This window comes from Rhinopithecus roxellana, chromosome 4 (assembly GCF_007565055.1).
Source record: "Rhinopithecus roxellana isolate Shanxi Qingling chromosome 4, ASM756505v1, whole genome shotgun sequence".
NCBI lineage: Eukaryota > Metazoa > Chordata > Mammalia > Primates > Cercopithecidae > Rhinopithecus > Rhinopithecus roxellana.
In genome coordinates, this window is record NC_044552.1 from 34,082,410 (window position 1) to 34,102,799 (window position 20,390).

The window sequence follows — 20,390 nt, forward strand, 5'->3', positions numbered from 1 at the left end:
CATTGGCATATGCTGTGCAGTCTGGCAGGGGGTAGCCAACTGTCCTGGACTGCACAACTGGTAGTGAAATTCATAGCAGAATGCAACGTTCATTTACTGGGGCCTCACAGTTGGCCAGTGTCCCTGTGGCCCTTCCCCTTTTCCCTTCCACTCTGTGTCATGGAGACCTGACTTGATTTGGCAAGAGAACAACGCACACCTATGATTTCCCGAATATTTCCCAGCAAGGACCCTGGTTGGCTGTGTTTCTACTTCAGTGGTGACCACAGCAGATACTGGCAGTTTTCTGTTATGGCTCTGGGGTCTTTTAAGGAGCAGGAACGGTGAAATATGTACAAACCTGGAGCCACAATCAAGTACTGAGCTCCTTGAAGCACAAGGCATGAGAATATCATGTTTTCTCTTCCTTAGAGGATTTATGAATTAAAACTAAGGAATAATTTGTAATCAGAATAACACCACCTGGCAGGGATATTGATGAGCTGAGGAAGGCTTATTTGGAGATTTCTGGTATTTTCCAGCTCTGAGACTCCAGACCTAATATCCGTGTAATGGCCATTAATGTCTTATAATTTTAACAGTTTTATCGGTGATCCATTACATTAATCATCATGAGTTGGTGACTTCTTAAATCCTACAGGTTATTTGTTATTGTATAACTATATAGGGCTATTTAATTTACAAACACAATACTCTTTTGAGGTAGATACCAGAACCATTTTGCATTTGAGGATATTGAAACCAGGAAAAATACTCAGCTCTTAAAGGAATGGACATGGGGTACCCTTGCCTTCCCTGGGGAGAGAGCCACCTATTCTGTGCAGTTGTAGTTAGGGCCTGCCACCTTACTCCTCCTCTCTCCACCCAACCCCTACATTTTAGAAAAAGCAGCAGTAAGTAATCTGGGAATTATTTAGTGCTTAGTTTGAGATAACAAATTTTAAAGACCTTAAGAGCAATCTTTTATTTCTTACCATATAAGACACTGGGACAGGCACAGAGAAGTCAATATTATTTGCCCAGTGCATATCTTCATGACTTCTACTTTTTAATCTTAGGCTCACTTTTTTAACCTCATTGCTCACATGTTACAATTCCTTCCAGAAAATTCACTGAAATTCTAATGCCCCTTGCTGTTCCTTAGGTAACTTAGGAGTAACTCTAGTTATTAAGCAGTTATCCAGCTCTTCCCCTAACTAGTTGTATGACTTTTAGCAGGCTGCTTAATTTCTGCATGTCTCAGTTTTCTCAGCTGTAAAATGAATGATCCAACCCCTATGTCAGAAGGATGGGTGAGGCTCATGAGGAATAACACACATGAGAAATATGGGATGCTTGCCACAGTGTTTGGTAAATAACATGAGTTTCCTTTTCCCTGTTTGAATAGTCCTTTCTATTCCGCTGAGAGCTTTCCTGTTCATGCTGCATCACAACCAAAAGGGGAAAGAATCCTGAGTCCTGTACTCATTATTTCTCCCTTCTCTAGCTGGTTCAAGGCCAATCTAGATACCATGGTATTTTCTGAAAGAGTCCCACCCTTCTGTGCAACACCCTTCCTCCCAAGGTGACTTGATATGACTGGTTAACAATACGATTAATACTCTGGAACAATCTAGAAGGGCTGGGGCTCATTACCCTCAGCCATTCACCACCGATTTAGTCTCCAAGCCATTTCCTGGAAGAGACAAGTGGATCTAATGAGTGGGGCTGTGCCATGAGACCTCCAGTATTCATGGAGAAGCCAGTCCTTTCTTCCTTCACGAGGCCTCAAGATTTCCCAGTGTGCCTCTATTCTTGCATGAGGGATGGAAGTCTTTGCCTTCATACAGGAAGGAACTGGATGGAGCCTCAAAGCAGACAGGACAAATACAAATCTTGAAAATGACCATGACTCCTAGTTGGTACCTACTTGCCTCCTGGTTTCACTAGGTAGAGGGTCACTCCAGGTAGAGCTCTACCCAGCATGCTGCTCCTTCCCCTACCTTTAGATGTGGACAGTGGGTAGGTGGGCCCATAGCCTGGACCTGGACAGCTGTGTCCCCGCAACCAGACTCTTCTGATTCTGCCATGCCCTACTCTTTCCTACTTATCCTTTCCTAGATCTTTCTTACTCCATCTTTCATGCTCAGGTCACAATGGACAATAATCTCTGATGCCTGTCCCAGCTAGATTGGCACTGGAGAGCTGAGAGAGCCTCCTGTCCATGGAGAATTCTGGCAGAGCTGCTGTCTTCAGCCTCCTCTCAACTCTCCATGGTCCTGTGCCCTTTGTCTGCCTCTCCCAGGCCTGACTCTCCTCCCACTTGTATGGACATTGCCTTTCCTATCTCTGGGCTGCCTTCTCAGCCTCATGTTTTGCCCTCTTTCCTGCTGTGGCGGCCAGCCATCACTGTAATGCCTGAGTGCAGGGATGTGGTGTGAAGGGAACTTCAGTTCTGGGGTCAGAAGATTTAAAGTTTAAGACCTACTTCTGTACCACAAGCTCTATAAAAACTAAGCCAAATAAACAACTTTGATACTCAGTTTGGAAACATTTGTAACATGAAGAAATCAGGCTTTGGATAAAAATGGAAGAAACGATCATCCATGCTAAAGAAATGTTTGGAATGTTGAGATGCTATAGAATCTTTTTGACTGTGCTGCTGACTTTGTATACCTCTACATATAAATGTCTCCAGTTTTGTTTCTTTTCTACCATTCTGCAGACAAAGCTGAATGCAGGCAGCTGTTCACCCCTGGAGTCAGGCACTCTTGTCTGAGCCCTTTCATCTTTGGTTTGGAGTAGAAAGCACAGGTGGCACCCTTTCTCTCGTTTTCTCATGTCTGGCACAAACTCTCATTTTCTGTAACCTAAGAAAGGATGGAAGACCTTGAGCCTCAAGAAAAAAGCCCCAAGACAATTCCGTGCCTCTGCTTCCCTCGCAAATCAAAGCTGAGCTAGCCCAGAGCAGTTTGCATGATTCCTTAGAAGAAGGAACCTCACCAGGACTCTTAAAAGCATGGAGACCAATGAAGGATTGGGCTTCTGCACTTTGTCACTGTTGAGGTCCTCCCTGCCTGCTTCCAGACCTCTGGAGTGACCCACAGTCTTCTCTATTTACCTTAAACACAGAATCCAACCTCTTCATGTAGGTGAGTCACCCCAACTGCAATTATATGTCCTGGCACACCCCAGCTCTCCCCAAACAAACTGTGAAGCATCAGCCCTACCCAAGGAACCTGTCCAGCCATGCACACTTCAACCAACCCTCTCTGACCTTAGGATGAAACCATTTCTCTAACATTTTTTTTTTTTTCACTCACATTAGGATCAGTGTGTTGATTCAGAAGACCAAATAGGGAATGAATTTTAATCTCCCTACCTCAAGCAAATGGATGGCCTTTGGACTAGAGGGGGCCCAGGTATTAAAGGGAGGTAGAAAGGGCTGGTCAATGGGCTACCATCCCACCACCCTTGGGAAGAGCTCACCTCCCTTCTCAAGTGGAGAGCCTCTGGCCCACTCTCAGCCCTCTGATCAGAGTCAGGCTCTCACTGAGTGATTTTCCTGGCACCTGGCAGTCTTCCCATCCTAGAAGGGGAACAGTGGGAGGTTTTTGGTGGCAGCATTTGTGTCATTCCAGAGTACTGAATGTTAGATTTTGGCTGTTGGGCCAATCCTGGAACAAAGATGAAGGGTGAGAAGGATTAGGGAACCAATCAGTGAGGGGCAGGATGGCTATCCTCAGCCCAGGAGTGAAGTCTAGAATTTTCCAGGTGCTTCCACCTATTATGGGGACTGTTGTATACATCAGAACATTCAGGGCATCAGGGGCTACACAGGTTACCATGTACTCTCTGCCCCTTCCCTGCCTCCTTTCTTTGCTCTAAATCATGGAGACCAGTGCTGATTTGGCAAGGGAATATCGAACCTCTTGAGATTTTCCCACCTGGGACCCTGGCTCTGTACCTGTTTTTTTAACACTATTTTGACCATAGCAGTCTTTGGGAGCTGCTTGATGTCTGGGCTCTGGATTTCCCATGAAGTCAAGAATGATGGATTCATAAGGGCCCACCAGGAGTATGGAGCCATGGTCCGATTAGAGCACAGAGAGCTACTCCCTGCCTTGGGTAAATCCTGAAATTCATCATGCATAATTTTGCTTGTAATAAGATTAATAAGAGCTTGAATAGATATTGAACAGAGGATCCTAATACCCATTGAGGGAGGCTGGAGTAGACGACCTCTGATAGCTTTTGCCAGCTTTGAGAGTCTATGAGCGTAACATATGTAATATTATCATGAATATGCTATAATTTATATTAATTTAAATGATGCATATCATTAATACTAATGACTATTATGCTGCCTTTTCCAATCCAATATGTGATCTGTATAACTACATAGTACTACAGAAGCATACTTACTGAAGTCGATACTTATCATTGATATCTTACCAAAAAGGAAACTGTGGCCAAGAAACAGGCTGTCAACCCAGATCCCCCAAACTAAACAGCCCCTTTCCCTCAGGAGCAACTGCACCTGCTTTGGGTTACTCAGGACCCTCTAGTTCTCTGCAACTACCCTTCTTCCAGGCCTGCTTTGTTCCCTCCACCACACCTCCTCTCAAGCTCCTGGGACAGCCGGAGATGCCTCCTTCAACCCCTGCTTGTCCAGGCACAGGACCCCAGTCCTTACTGTGCCCCTGTTAGATCCAAAGCCAGTCACTTTTCCATACCAGGTCTTAATTTCCTCTTCTATAAAGTGACTCAAGATTTTGGAACTTAAAATCTGGTGAATTCTTCCAAGCACAGGGGCCATCTTATGTTGCACGGCCTTTGGCCAATCCATCTGTTCATCTTTTCTTGGATAGTAGTTTTGCCAGATTTATAAGTTATCTTGAAATTAGTGAAAACAGACCAATCTTTGATAACCAGAGATCTAAAGCATCAGTTTATGTCCCTGTCCTTCAGGGTAATGTGTAAGGCCCTCAAAGGCATGCACAGTGTCTTTCACTTTGACTTTTATCTCTCTCAATACCATGCACAGTGCTAGGCACACAGCAGGTCAGCAAGAGCATGCTGAATGAACACAGATGGATTTTGCCATCCGACAGAGGGCACAGCTGTAGAGCCCTGAGGTTTTACTTCACAACAAAGTGGAAACAATGTCAGATAGGTCAGCTAACAGAGGTCTCCATGGTTTGGAAAACAGGATATCTTGGATGTAGCCTAGGAGATTCAAAGGAAAGAAAACTTATCCTTGCAAAGTATATGAATGTTAGTGCTGCTGTGGGGTGTGCTAGGGAGCACCGCTGAACACATGTTACAGAGGAGGTGCAGGAGAAGAGGGGGTGTGCTCATCACCAACTAACCAGATGGATAGCCTGGACGGATGGGCTGGGGCTGTGGGAGGTTGGTCAGTGGGCTGACTGACTGTGGGCCAGATGGGTTTGGGGATCCCATGGAGATGGGTGAAATTCCAGTTCCACTGTCTCAGCAGTAGGAAACCGAGCGTGTGACTGTTGACGTCTTGGAAAGGACTAGACCATGAGATCTTCCTTGCTCCAATCCCAGACAGATTCCAGCATGAGATGGTGGAGGAGAATTCTGGCTCTAATCGCCAGGAGCACATTCAGCTGTTGGCTAAAGGGACCAGAAGATCAATTATCCCAACAATAACAGGAAAATAACCAGGGAAGAGCCTGTAATCTGGGCCTACTTCCTCAGAATAGGTGAGCAAAAGAAAGATGCCACACGTTATACAAAATGAGAACATGGGGAAAGATCATTGAACCTGTCAGAAGTTCCTAAATAGCTATGATAGGGGTCGCAGGATAGCCTTAAAGGTAAAAGCTAGCTCCTCTCTTTGGTCTGGGGAAAACATGCCAGTTTCCCTCCAATAGAAGCTTCGGGGAAGGGAAACCATGAGCCTTGTAAACACTGATTGACTGTGAGGTACAGAACCTTAACTGAGATGATGGAAGCTACAACCTTTGGTTTAAGGGCTGAAAGCACACATAGATATATATTATATATATATATAATATATATATATATATAATATATATAATATATATAATATATATATATATATATATATATATATAATATATATATATATATATAATATAATATATAATATAATATATAATATATATATATATAATATAATATATAATATAATATATAATATAATATATAATATAATATATAACATAATATATAATATAATATATATAATATAATATATAATATATATAATATATATATATTTTTTGAGACGGAGTCTCACTGTGTCGCCCAGGCTGGAGTGCAGTGGCGCGATCTCGGCTCACTGCAAGCTCCGCCTCCCGGGTTCGCGCCATTCTCCGGCCTCAGCCTCGGAGTAGCTGGGACTACAGGTGCCCGCCACCTTGCCCGGCTAGTTTTTTGTATTTTTAGTAGAGACGGAGTTTCACCATGTTAGCCAGGATGGTCTTGATCTCCTGACCTCGTGATTCATCCGCCTCGGCCTCCCAAAGTGCTGGGATTACAGGCTTGAGCCACCGCGCCCGGCCACAAATAGATATTTTTAAACTGTGAAAGTGACAGTGTTCCTTTTAGATATTGGGGGAGTAACCTGGATGGGCCTGATTCTATTATGCAAAGGTGGAAACCTCAGGTATTTACCTGTCAGAAGCCTTCTTGTCACAACAAATGTTTCTTGCTGCCAACTCCATCACATGGAAAGGCTGGTTTTGATAATCTAGGTGGAATCTTTAAAACTGTGTATTCAGATTCTGAGTGCTGCCTGCCAATAGTCTCTTCTTTTGAATAAATATGTCTATTTTTCTGGCAGCAGTTTGCAGAAATCCCAATGGTTGCAAGAACAGGGGAAGCCCCACCCAGCTTGCTGAAGCCCTGAGACCTTCACTGCAGGCACATTGAGAACAGAAGACACAGAAGTACTCAGGCTGTACTTATGAAAAATCAAGACTCACAGACTTTTAAAGAAAAGTTACTTTGCATTTGAGAAGGGGGAAACCTGAGACAGTGACTGTTGCCTAACCTGGCTGACAATTATATCCCTTAACAAAAAAGTGTTCCTAAGGTCTTTTGGAATTTCAACCCTGTAACGATGAAAAAATAAAAAATTCTCTTGAGGGAAACCTGAGGGATATGCCATTATCAAGAACGTGGGGAAAGGGGTCGAACTGTTTTTCCAGAAAGCCTAATAATCAACTAGGCAAATATTGTATCAGCTATCTCACTTCTGCAAAAGATCGAAGAGCTGGAGGCTTCTGTATATCACGAAAGAGGATCTGGGTAGGTATCATCCCTGATAGGGGCAGGGTATTAAAATAGAAAGAGGCAAGAAGATGGGTTTTGTCTCTGGAGCAAGCTGATGTCAGGCTTTTTATCTTAGGGGGAAGAAGTTATAGGCTCTTGGGGCAGAGGAGCCCAGACAAGACTGGAGATGGAAGGTTCATTCAACAAGTGACCTCCTAGAGGTCACCAAGAGGGGAGAAGGGGTGACCACAGGGTGGGGTGGGGAGTGCAGTCTGAATCTTGAGGAATTTTCCTGGCCGGGTGAGGGAATGTGTTTTAAGGCAAGGAGGGCCAGAAAGGCCGGTGTATGGTCAGAAGGAACCGAGTCACCAAGGTGCTCTTGCCTGGAGTTAACATTCTGAGGATTCTAGCAGATCTTAGGCTAATCAAGGGTTTCCCGATTAGGCTACAAACGTGAATCATTCAGTCAATATAAAATACAATCTATTAACAGGTTGATGGGAAGAAGAAAGGATAGGGGAGGCAGTGTAATGTCATGGGAAGAACTAAGGCTTTGCAGCCAGACTTAACTGTGTGACCTTGGGCAAGTTACTTAACCCCTCTGAGCTTCCGTCCCTTCATTTATAATATGGCCATAATACTATCTACCTAAAAAGGCTTTAGTGATGATTCAGTGAGAAACATATGTGAAGCAACAAGCACAGTATCTGGAAGCTGTAGGTACTCAACAAGTGTCAGTTTCCTTCCTCTTCTAAGCTGTGCTTTCAAGTCAATTGTATGTCTAGAGTCGCACTGTCCAGTACAGTGGCCAGTACTAGCCACATATGGCTCTCAGGTACTTTAAAGAGGGCTAGTCTGAATTGATATGTGCCATACATGTAAAATACTTTAAAGAGGGCTCATCTGAATTGATATATGCCATACAGGTAACATACAAACCAGATTTCTAAAACTTTGTACCAAAAAATACTGTAAAATAACTTACTAATAATTTGAGTGATTACATGTTACAATAATATTTTGGATATATTGAGTTAAAATATAAGATTAAAATTAATTCTGCCTGTTTCTTTATGTTTGATTCAACATGGCTACTAGAAAATTTAAAATTACAGTGTGGCTCACATTTTATTCTATTGGACATTACTGCTCTAGATACTAGAAAAGACAAGGTTGGGAAGCTGTGTTCCAGAAGCATGTTTGTTTCTATACCTTGGGTTTGGGTTTTGGTTTGTTCTCCCATGGTTTCCCAGTAAAAGACCCTTTTGAAAAAAATACTATCCAGGGCTCAACCAAAATGGGTAGAAGATACCCACATGCCCCTAGTTGTCAGGCGCTGTGGTGACCACAGTCCAGGAAAAAGTAGGTAGGGCTGGCATATCAGAGAATGGAGATGTCAGGTAGGACAGTCGGGACAGCTGGGGATGGACTGTTCTTTTCTTAGCCTGAAGCTTCACTTCAGATTTCTCTACCTTTCTTTACCCTGGGAGGATGATCCCATTCTCTATTATTTCAGAAGATTCCCCCACTGTATACACGAACTTGGCAAGAAGCAGGCTCCCACCAGGCAGTAATAAACACAGGTGCAAGAGAAAATGCCACTTCAAAGCCATCTTTAGAAAACCCCAGAGTTTCCAGAGAAATGAACAGCAGACATTCACAGACATAAGAATGTTCTTTTTTTTCTCCCGCCCAAGGAGTGTGGTTAGTGGTTGTTTTTAAAACTGTACATTTTACTGTACATTTTTTTTTTAGCAAAGGAGAAGATTGGCATTTATATTCTGACCACAAGGATGCTGCTTTCCAAAACTCCAAGTCAGAAACATGACAAACACAAGAGCAAGTACATATCATGTCACGACAGAACTCGGAGCCGCTGATGAGAATAGACAGTGAGTTGGTTCCTTCCACTGTTCACCACCTTCCCTCTGTGCGTCTGAATCCAAAGGCAAAAAAGAAAGCTGGTATTTGAGACCACTTCCACAATGGCTATAGTTTGAAAGGATGAGTGAGAAAGATGAGGAGGGAGAAAAGAGAATAGAAAAAAAAAAAACAGGAAGGGAAAAGAGAAAGGGTGGAAGAGACTTCCTTTCAAGTTACCCAATTCTGTGGGTGCTTCTGTGACCATAGAAGGGATGTGCTCCAGCCCTGGGACTGGCCTGGAAAATTGTTATAACTTGAGGTCTCAGGAGGAACTGGCCTGGTCTGTTAATGACCTTGTCAGGACCAGAAAGGGACTGGGAAAGGCAGAGAGTAACAGGAAAAAAAAAAAAAAAAAAAAAAGAAGAAGAAGAAGAAGAAGAATGAAGAGAAGAGAGGGGAGGGAGAAGTGAGGAAGGAGGAAGGCCTGGGATTTGGAGACTCTGGAACTAGAGCCAAAGGTAATTCTGCATAGACAGTTGCAATCCCTCCTTGTGTGTTCCAGAGTGGGGTTGGGGGCCAGCAGCTCAGCTCCAGGTCTGAGGCCATTGGAACATTTTGGCCCAGAATGGTCTTGCCTGTATGCTTTGTGGGCTGTGTGGTTGGCAAGTGGAAGAAGGAAGAACAAAAGAGAGAAAATAGAGGTCTATGGAAGGAGTTGGGAGAGGAAAGAATGAGTTGGAGAGACTGAGGGAGAGGTAGTGAGTTGCTGATGAGTAGACACAGGACAGGGATGCAGGGGAAGGTCATTCCAATCTGTCTACAGCAGGTTCTCCATGGGCACATCTCCTCTTCCCCTTCTCTTGCCACTGTCTGGCAGGGAGGGGTTATTCCTAGATGGAAAGGAGCCTATGCACCCCTCCCATTCCACCCTGTAATTTCCAAGGATGGACCCTCCTCAAGAAACCAAGAGCAGGCATCTCTTCATCCCACCTTGAGCCACTTTCTTAAAGAACAAACATGGGACAGCCTTTGGACACAGAAATGCCCTAGGCAGGGTCAAAACAGGGTCATGGATCCCAAACACCACTGCCAAGAGGCAGGTGGCCTTGGCTCCTGCCCTGACCTGGTCACGAACTTACTGTGTGACCTTGGGCAATTCCCTTATGCTCTGTGGAAGGGAGAGGGAGGGTTAAAGATGGGATGATTGCAAAGACCTCCCCAAGCTTCAAAAGCCTATTATTCTAAAAAGATTCAACTTTCCCCCTCCAAGGCTTCTAGAATTCTCTGTGCCCAGTAAAAAGGACGGGGACTGCTGTAACCAGCTTGTGCTTCTGGTATCACTAAGCGAAAAGGCCTAACATCTAGAGTCATGAAGAATTAATAGGCCCATAGAACTGGAAAGGGACTGGAGACCTAATACAATCCCAGTATTTTTGCAAATTGGCAAATTCAGGTACCAACAGATAAAAGGGTCTTGCCCCAGATACTCAGCAGGCTCTTCATGTAACTATGGACACATGAGCTTTGGACTCCAAGTCCACTGCTCTCTCTGCCACCCACACTGCTTTCCTTAAGAGAAACCCTCCTGGCCTGCCACATGCTCAAGGGGGACTTTCCATGCCGGCTTCCCAGAAAGAGTGGCAACAAGCCCAAAGCAACTCCGGAAGTTAAGATCCCTTGTGCCCTACAACATGAAGCCCTCCTCCCTCCCCACACATAAGAACCCAGGAAGTTACTCTTCTGGTTCAAACTTCTGTGATGGGTGTGGCATGTCATGTTTGAGAAGCAAAGGAAACTAGGTCAGGTATTGGGGTCACTCACCCCTTCCAGTGACGGGTGTGGGGGTGGTTGGGAGTAATGAGAGCTCTGGGCAGGGAATCCCACAGTCTTCCCCCAAACATTATTTCTGTGGAAACAGAATAATTCCCTCCTCTTGTCAATTGGCAACAATTACCCACTACCAGGGCTGCTGGGAACACGCATTCATATGTACGATTAACTCTCGATTATCCGTGTGAATGAAGAGGAGGAGTCTGGGAAATGGAAAAAAAGTAAATTAAGAAATAAAAACAACACTAGACCCATAAGCAATCCAAAGCCGCTTGCTTGTAGGCTACATTTGTGATTAGAAAGGCGGAGTCTCGCCTTTCCAAACACTCAGGGCTCAGTCCGGTATTTGAGCGAGTCCGCATTCCCTGAGCACACCCCGGCCGGGTGGTGGGGAGGTGATATGGGTGTTGGGGATTGGGGGGGGGGGCACGAGGCCATTGACAGGGAGACGAAACTGTCCCTGGATGTAAACATCACCATGGAAACTCCACAAACACTTGCCAGTGAGATTCTTTCCCCTTCTTCTCCCACCCTGCACGCAGGAAAGGGAGCATGCCCACCCCCACCTAGACCGTGCTCTCCATCACCCACTCGGAGCTGCCAAAAGTCCCCCGGGCCCCCACCAGGTCACTCTCCTCAAAGGGCAAGAGCATGCCGTTGACAGAGAGGCTGCGCTTCGTCCAGATGTTCGAGACCCTCCGAGGGGGACTGTAGCCGCCGGGCACTACCCCTCCTGCCGCCGCAGCCGCAAAGTCCCCCATGTCGAAGGAGTGACTGCGTTTGGCCTTGCCCTCCAAGGGCAAGGGGAGCAGGCTCCTGGCCCGGGCCGCGGGGGGCCCCAGCAGTGGCTCTCGGTCCGAGTGGTGGCCCCTGGCTGACGTCCCAGCCCCTCTCCCGGCTGGAGTCCTGGAGTCCAGCAGCTCCTCCTTTCTCTGACTCTTGAGGTCCAGGGAGGCGAAGGCCCCCATCAGGCGGTCAAGGCTGGGCTTGGGGCGTGGGGCGGAGGGTGGGAGCCTCCAGGGGGCCCGTCCCAGCCCCGCGGCCTCCCCACTGCCCAGGGAGCTGGAGGAAGAGGAGTCACTGGCGCGGGCCAGGCTGGCGGTGAAGTCCAGGAGCTCGTTGCGCACCACCACCTTGGGCGGGCCCTGAGGCGGGGCCCCGGCAGGTGCGCTGCTTGGAGGCGGTGGCTGGGCGCCGTTGGTCTGCGAGTACACATTGCTGACGGCCGCTGCCATCTTACTGGGGGCCTCGTGATTGCAGACCTTGTAGCGCACCATGAGGATGACGATGAAGACCAGCAGCGTGGCCACGATGATGCCTCCAATGACTAGGATCATGGTGCCGCCCAGTATCTGGCTGTGCATGGACTGGCACTGCGGGTAGTCAGCCTTGGTGAAGAACTGGGCGCAGCCCACGATGTTGGTGGCCGTGAGTGTTGTGGCTGTGTCATCCCACATGGCCAGCACACACAAGTCGTAGCCAGTCCCAGACACCAGGTTGTTGACCACGAAGGCCTTGTTGGAGGCTGGGATCATCCTGGGGAGGGAGGTGGACACAAAGAGTGAGGGGTGGTGGGGTGGAAGGACAGGGTGAGGGGGAGGGGACAGAGGGAGAAACAGAGTGACGGGGGAGGGGGAAGGAGGCCAAGACATACACAGGGACACAGAGAGAATAGGGCAGAGGGAAAGAAAGGGACAGAGGGGTGAAGAGACACAGAAGAAGAGAGATGAAGAGACAGAGGGGTGGGGGGAGAGAGGGGCAGGGGCAGGCAGGTGACAGGAATAGGGTGTAGGAAATGAGAAGAAAGAGATGTGAGGAGGGAGACCCAGACAAGGGAACCAAGGGACAGGTTGGGGTGGAAAGGAAGGTGAGAGAGGGAGATTCAGGGATGGAGCGTCAGGGAGAGGTGTAGACGGAGAATGTGTCAGAGACCGGGTGAGAGAAAATCCAGATATATGGAAACAAAAACACAAAAAGACAATGAGTATGAAGATGAAGGGAATGAGAAGGGGGGTAGTTGAAAACAGAGAAAAGGGGAGGCATTTAGAGGTGGAGGGAAAGAGGAGGAGGGGGAGAGACTCAAGCAGAGTTGAGAGGACACACAGGGACAGGCAGAGGGAGAGACAGAGAGGCAGAGAGGTTAAAGTGTGAAGAAGCAGAAATTATACAAAGGGACACCCACTGCCCCCCTCCCTCATACCTGCTACAAGTATTCCCTCCGTCTCTGGGAAGGGCGGGGTGAGAGGTCAGCCCTGACCCTGTGCCAGCCCACTCCAAGGCTCGCTCCAGCCCTCCTGTGACCTCTGAGATTCACAGGGATCCCCATCAACACTTTCTGAGCCTTCTTGCTGGACCAGGTGCTGTGCTGTGTCAGAGACAAGATCCTGCCTGGAGAGGCCAGCACCACCCTCACCTCCAAAGGGCTTTCTCATGACTCAGGAGGGAGAGCATTTGCTGCTGCAGACTGAGGGAGAGGGGCTCTAAGCAGAAGAGGAGTGGAGGCAGGAGAAGGGGGCCTGCCGCTTAGGGGTGGAGGGACAGTGCAGTGTTAAGGACTGGGGGGCACTTCTGCATCCCAGAAGAAAGGGACGATTCCTTGGTCCTAGTTGTAGTAGCCCAGGCTCAGCCAGGAAACCTACCGGAAGAGTTTCTTTAGTAGAAGACTTTAACTGCTCCTTCCACCTGAGGGGAGGGTCTGATGGGGAAGCACTCTCCCCACATTGTGGCTGATCCTCTCCTGCCTGGACCTGCTCACTCTAAACTCTAGAACCTTGTGACCTTGTTAAGCCTGAATGCACACCCTGAACTCTAAGACCCTTTTTGAGGTATGCCTTCTGCTGATTCCAGAGATAATGCCTGTGTCACTTCCATAAACACTCCTGAAGAAATACCCAGGCTTGAAGGTACCACTGTGTAGCTTTCTTGGTGTTTCCTCCACTCCCATTCTCCTATTCCCTACTACTTGAGAATGAAAGGGCTCTATCAGCTCCCATCAACCCCTCAAACCTGGAGCCGGGCAACTTAATTAAGATATCAAATATGAAATAGTGAAGTCTGAAAACTTCCACCTGGGATCCTCACACAGAGGACTGGAACTGACAGCCAGATATTGACATCCCGTCAGTGGGCAACCCCAGTGGCTGCTGCCTCCCTCCTCACCTGCCCACCTGCTCTTTTGCTAGGGAAGCCACACTGGAGGGAATTGAGCCCCAAAGGCCCAACTGATATGGTCTGGCTGTGTCCCCACCCAAATCTCATCTTGAATTGTAGCTCCTACCATTCACGCGTGTTGGAGGGACCTGGTGGGAGGTAATTAAATCATGAGGACGGGTCTTTCCCATGCTATTCTCATGATATTGAATAAATCTCATGAGATCTGATGGTTTTATAAAGGGGAGTTTCCCTGCACAAGCTCTCTTCTCTTGTCTGCCGCCAGGTAAGACGTGCCTTTCACCTTTTGCCATGATTGTGAGGCCTCCCCAGCCATGTGGAACTGTGAGTCCATTTAACCTTTTTCTTTTTTTAATGTAAATTATCCAGTCTCGTGTATGTCTTTATCAGCGGCGTGAAAATGGACTAATGCAGAGCCCCACCCCTAGCACAGTGTTTGGGGCAGAAGAGGCCAGAGGGGTTAGGAGGGGTGGATCCAGCAAGGACACTGCAGCCAGCCCCACAGGTCTATCTGAAGACTTCAGAGCCAGTTTCACCTGGGCATCATGACAGTCCTGTAAAGGCAGTGATCAGTACTCCCATTTCACAGAGAAGAAATGGCCGAGACTCAGAGAGGGTAAGTGATTTGCCTGAGGTCACACAGCTTGGACTGCTAGTATACAGCAGTTGAGACTTTTAACACTAGCTTCTGGGTCCATGGTCTGGGCTTGTTCCTTACTGTGTGACAGACATGGAAGCATTTCTCCTCATTTCAGTGAAAAGTTCACCCTAGCCTGTGGTTGGTCAACCACGTTCATCCCTGGAGCAGCTTAGAGCCTGCTGTGGCTCACGCTCCTCTACTGATAGGATGCCCTGCCTGCTGGGCCATCTGCTGGGCAGGGCCTAAGGAGCCCTGTATGGCCAGCGCTGCAGGTGACACTCGAGTCCTCCAGGGCCTCATTCCTTTCCCCTCAGGGCTAATGATGTAAGTTGAGAAGGCAGGAGCTAAGCACACCCAGAACAGTGACAGCAGCAAGAGCAAACACCAGCTGGTAACTGTGTGTCATGCTCTGTTTTAAGTGCCCTATGCCAACTCACTTAGGCCTATAGCAACTCCCTGACACAGCTGCCATCATAATCCAAATTTTTCAGATGGGGAAACAGAGGTACAGAAGTGTTAAGCAAAGATAACATGGCGGAGCTGGGATTAAATCCCAGGGAGGCCACCTTCAGTCTGCTGTGAACCACCGCGTTCCACCATTTTGCTGGGTCACAGTGATATAAGAGCACGTCCACTTGAGAGGTGGATGGACACCCTTGTTTACTGAATACCTGTTGTATAACATAGGTTTCCACATTCATGATTGCATTGAACACAACCACCCCAGGACACCAAAGATGTACCACAAGCCCAGAAATCTTCTCAATATTTAGCCGCCTTCTCCTGGGAAGCAGACCACACTATTACTACTGTTACTACTACTACTAATAGCAACAAAATAAGAATAGCTAACATGAGGGCTTACTCTGTGCCAGGCACTATTGTGAGATATTTAAGGGGATTAAGACTCATTTAATACTCCCTAACATTGTTGGGAGGCAGTTATTGTTATTCTCATTTTCACTTAACAGATAAGAAACTGAAGCACAGAAAGGTTAAGCTACCTGCCCAAGGAGGCCCAGCTAGTAAGTTGGCAGAGTGGGATTCAAATCAGGCAGATTGGCTCCAGGGCCTCCGCACCTGACCACTGGGCCATGCTGCCTCTCAGACACTGCCCCATCTACCTGCCCTTCCTGGGCAACTTTGTGTAGAAACCTGCCTGGCCTCCCCAACTCCCCTTTGCTCCCAAACTCAGAGAAAATCATAATGTGATGAAGCCACCTCCTAATGTGGTGAAGCTGCAATTGGGCTGTGCTGCTGATGGAGGTGTAACAAGGCAAGGCTGATTCTTGGCGGGCCACTGGCACCTGGATGAAGGGTCAGGTCTGGAACAGTTTTGCACTGTAACTGGCCCATCAGAAACAAGGCCAGCAGGAAAAGCCTGCCAGGATGAAGAGCAGAAAGGCAGAAGGCAGCTCCTGATTCCTCTGCTGCGTGTATGTGTGTGTGTGTGTGTGTGTGTGTGTGTGTGTGTGTGTGGCAGTAGGAGGAGCTGGGGTGACCTAAGGAGAGCCAGAGCCAGCTAACTCAAAACACCCCTAGCTGACAAGGTCAAGTTTGCCTTTTCTAATAACAATAATAACCAGTATTCGCCTATTGTGCTGGCATGTTTACATGCCTTATCTCATTTAAGATCCTGACAACCCTCTGAGGAAGTTATTACCATTTAGAGAAGGAGGAAGCTAAACAGTTTGAACTTTCCCTTGGAGGAATGATGGGGCTGAGACCAGATCAGGTCCACTGGGACCCAGAGCCCACACCTCTTAAAAGCAAGACCACTCGTGCCTCCAGGCAGCCAACAGACAAACTGCATGAGAAAGTCACAGGAAATGGGCACTCTAGTGAAAGGTAGAGAATTCATCTCTGACCTGTGTCCCCCTGTCCATGTCATCATCCAACCCTATGAAACCATCCACTGATCCTCCAAGCTGTATCTGGGGAGCCTGGAATTCCCCTTCACTCCTGCTCACAACCCATCACTCTGGCTGATAGATTCTACCTTTTGAACACCCTCTGCCTTCCAACTCCACATGCAGTGTTAGCTTAGGGCTCTCCATTTCTGGTCCGGATGGACTCAGCAACCTCCAGTCAGGCTCTCTGCCACAGATTGTGCTCCCTGAAAGTGCATTCTCAGCACTACACCATCTCGAGTGCTCCACCTAAAACACAGCTCTGGCTGTGTCCCCTGCCTGCTGAGATGCTTCCAGCGCTGACTATGGTCTACAAGAGACAGTGCAAGCTCTTTAGCTGGGCTCCAAAACCAGGCTGCTGTCACATTGTTGTCCTTCTACCCACATAGCCTCTAACGCTGCCCACATTCTTAAAAACTTGCCCAGGTAGGAAAACACTGCAGAATCAGCCAGGGCCTGAATGGGCAGATGGCACTTCCTAGAAGGATAATTAAAGACCTTATTTTTTTTTTTTTTTTTGAGACGGAGTCTCGCTCTGTCACCCAAGCTGGAGTGCACTGGCCAGATCTCAGCTCACTGCAAGCTCCGCCTCCCGGGTTCCCGCCATTCTCCTGCCTCAGCCTCCGGAGTAGCTGGGACTACAGGCAGCTGCCACCTCGCCCGGCTAGTTTTTTGTATTTTTTAGTAGAGACGGGAGTTCACCATGTTAGCCAGGATGGTCTCGATCTCCTGACCTTGTGATCCACCCGCCTCGGCCTCCCAAAGTGCTGGGATTACAGGCTTGAGCCACCGCGCCCGGCCTTAAAGACCTTATTTATCAAGGGACTAATTGTAAAGAGGCAAGAGGTTATGGGGGATCACAAGGGAATGTGCAAGAAACCAGAGCTAGTAGCAGACAAGAGCCGAGCTGTTGCCTCTGCCACACCCCCAGGAGAGAGAAGCATGTAGGCCAGTGCTACTCGTAGTGTGGTTCACAGATGGCTGCCGGCCCATGGACAGTTTGTTCCTGCTCCATGATCAGACACTACAGAAGTCAAGAGTAAGCATTAAGGCTTTATAGCAATTTGGCATTGGTTGTCACATTCAAGTGCATGATGATTATTTCTGATAACTTAGTTCTAGTCTTACAAAAGCACTGGCCTGCAACAGAGTGGGGAAAATTGAAGCTGCTCCTTCACAATGAATAGCTTGAGGATCCCTGGGCTAGTGCAGGTTTTCTCAGCCTCGCCACTGTTGACACTTTGGCTGACTATGTCTTGGTTGTGTAGGGCTGTTCTCTGCATCATAGGAGGACAATCCCAGGACACCCCTGGGCTCCACCCGCCAGATGCCAGAATACACCCACAGTGTGACAAGCTAAAATGTCTCCAAGCATTGCCCAGTGACCTCTGGGGGCAAAGTCACCCTCCACTGATGCACACTGGTTTAGAGAATTTGGTTGAGAGACAGAAGCTGCCAGGGGCAACCTCACAGGGTGGGCGCCAGACCTCAAGTAACCGGACCTCACTCTTCTCTGCCGCCGACCTGCTGCTGCTGCTCTGCATGGCTGAACCAAACTAAAAGCCAGGTTCACAGGCACATGCAGGTCAGGCTTCCAGAGTGCAGAGCAAGGCAGAGGAGGGGAGAGTGGATCCCGAGGGACAATAGACAATAAATGGCTCAACCATCAGGTCAGTCGTGGGTCTCTCGGTGAAAAACACGTCCCTGAAATCCTGAGAGATTTCTTTTCATCATGTAAACTACCAACATCTCTGTTAGCAGAAAACATGAATTGCTATTTTAAGTTAAGCTGTTCCAATGCGTTAAATTTAATTAAGCTCACACACTCTAAAAGACAATTTGAAACTGCAATCCCAAGCACTTACTCAGGAAACACAAAACAAACCTAAGTGACTGCCTCTGGATTGTTTTTCTTTTTCTTTCTTTTTCTGTTAATATTATTTTGGCACTGTTCATTCAGTTTAACCCTAGCACACAAATCTACAGTTGATACCAGAGGTCTATGAAATCACAGGCACATACTGTTATTCTACTGTGGGCTCTTGAATCTGTTCTCCGCCTTTCACCTGCTTGCCTCTGCTCTGTGGGGAACTACATTTCCCAGGCTACCTTGCCTGTTCCCAGGTTTCTGAGCCCTCAGGCTGCCAGGTGGAGGTGGCCAGTGGAGACACTGGAGAGAGACTGGAGGGCCAGAAGAGGGGAGAAGCCAGGTATCTCTTCTACTTTTTCATCTCCAAGTGGTTTCACCCTGTCAGACACTGAATCTCCTCTGTGATTCCAGCTGCCAGGGTTCCAGCTCCTGCTAGACACATTAGGATCTTAGTCACTGGCCATACTATCTCCTCCTGTGTCCTTCCAGCCTTGGATGGGGATGGGTGGGTGGCGGTGGCTCCCGGCTGTTGCTAATCTCTATAGTGCCTCCCTGTCCTGCCCCCCACCCACTGCTCCTGTACCCACTGTCCCCACCTGTTGTTGACCTCTGAGCAGCTCCATCATCCCTAAAATCCAAACCCTGTACTGAATTCTCTTTCTCTCTCTCTCTCTCTTTTTTTTTTTTTTTTTTTTTTTTTTTTTTTTGATACAGAGTCTCACTCTGTAGCCCAAGCTGAAGTGCAGTGGTGCGATCTCTCAGATCACTGCAACCTCCGCCTCCAGGTTTCAAGCCATTCTTGTGCCTCAGCCTCCCGAGTAACTGGGACTACAGGCACATGCCACCAAGCCCGGCTGATTTTTTGTATTGAGTAGAGACAGGGTTTCACCATGTTGCCCAGGGTGGTCTCGAACTTCTGAGCTCAGGCAATCTGCCCGCCTTAGCCTCCCAAAGTGCTAGGATTACAGGTGTGAGCCACGGCGCCCGGCCTGAATTCCCTCTTTCAAAAGACCTAAAATGTTCTTTTTTTTTCTGACTGAATCCTGAATGACACAAGGAGATAACCTTTACATTGTTGAAAACATTCTATTTATTAACTTATTTCCTTTCACTTTGGGAAAAGATGATCATCTCTTCATGTCAGCAGCAGCACATCTTGGCTGCATCTAGTGAAACTCCAGCTGTAGGAAACAATTTACCAGCCTCTTGAAATCACTCATCACTCCCCCAGTAAGCCATCTTGATCCCATTGCACACAGTGGTCCCTCTTCCTTTAGCATCGTATCTTTCTCCACCGGGTGATCTCATCTTTTAAGGCCTGACTCATAAATTACCTCCGACCTCACCAGAGCTGTCTTTTCTCTCCCTTCTCCCACAACCCTCCTACAGTCCCCTGTTAAAGCCCTAGGGGTTGTTCATGTACACCTTTCCCTTGAGGACTGGAACTATGTCTTATTCCTCTTTGTATTTCTACTGCTGATCATGATGTCTGGCCTACAGTCAATGCTGAGTAAATATTTGCCCTATGGTTAGGCAGTGAGTGCAAGAGTGCTTTGCAAAATGTTAGGGCCTAAACATATGTGAGGGATTCTTATCTAATATTCAAGGGCTAGCTAATGGTGAATTCTCAGACACTGGCTGGTTCTGAGGACATCTTTCTGGAGAAGTATTTTTCCTTTTTTTTTTTTTTTTTTTGAGACGGAGTCTTAGTCTGTCACCCAGGCTGGAGTGCAATGGCATGATCTTGGATCACTGCAACTTCTGCTTCCCAGGCTTAAGCAATTCTCCTGCCTCAGCCTCCTGAGTAGCTGAAATTACAGGCATGCACCACCATACCTGGCTAATTTTTGTATTTTTA

General features: G+C 47.6%; 1 protein-coding gene across 1 annotated transcript in view; it reads right to left on the reverse strand.

Annotated features, from left to right (window-relative positions):
- Window positions 1-11,507: 11,507 nt before the first annotated feature.
- The window catches only part of LRFN2 (leucine rich repeat and fibronectin type III domain containing 2), a 42,133-nt gene continuing 33,250 nt past the window's right edge, over window positions 11,508-20,390 (reverse strand). Inside the window, exon 2 of the mRNA XM_030929137.1 lies at window positions 11,508-12,477. Within this exon, the coding sequence (XP_030784997.1) occupies window positions 11,508-12,477 (970 nt within the window). The remainder of the gene's footprint in view (window positions 12,478-20,390) is intronic.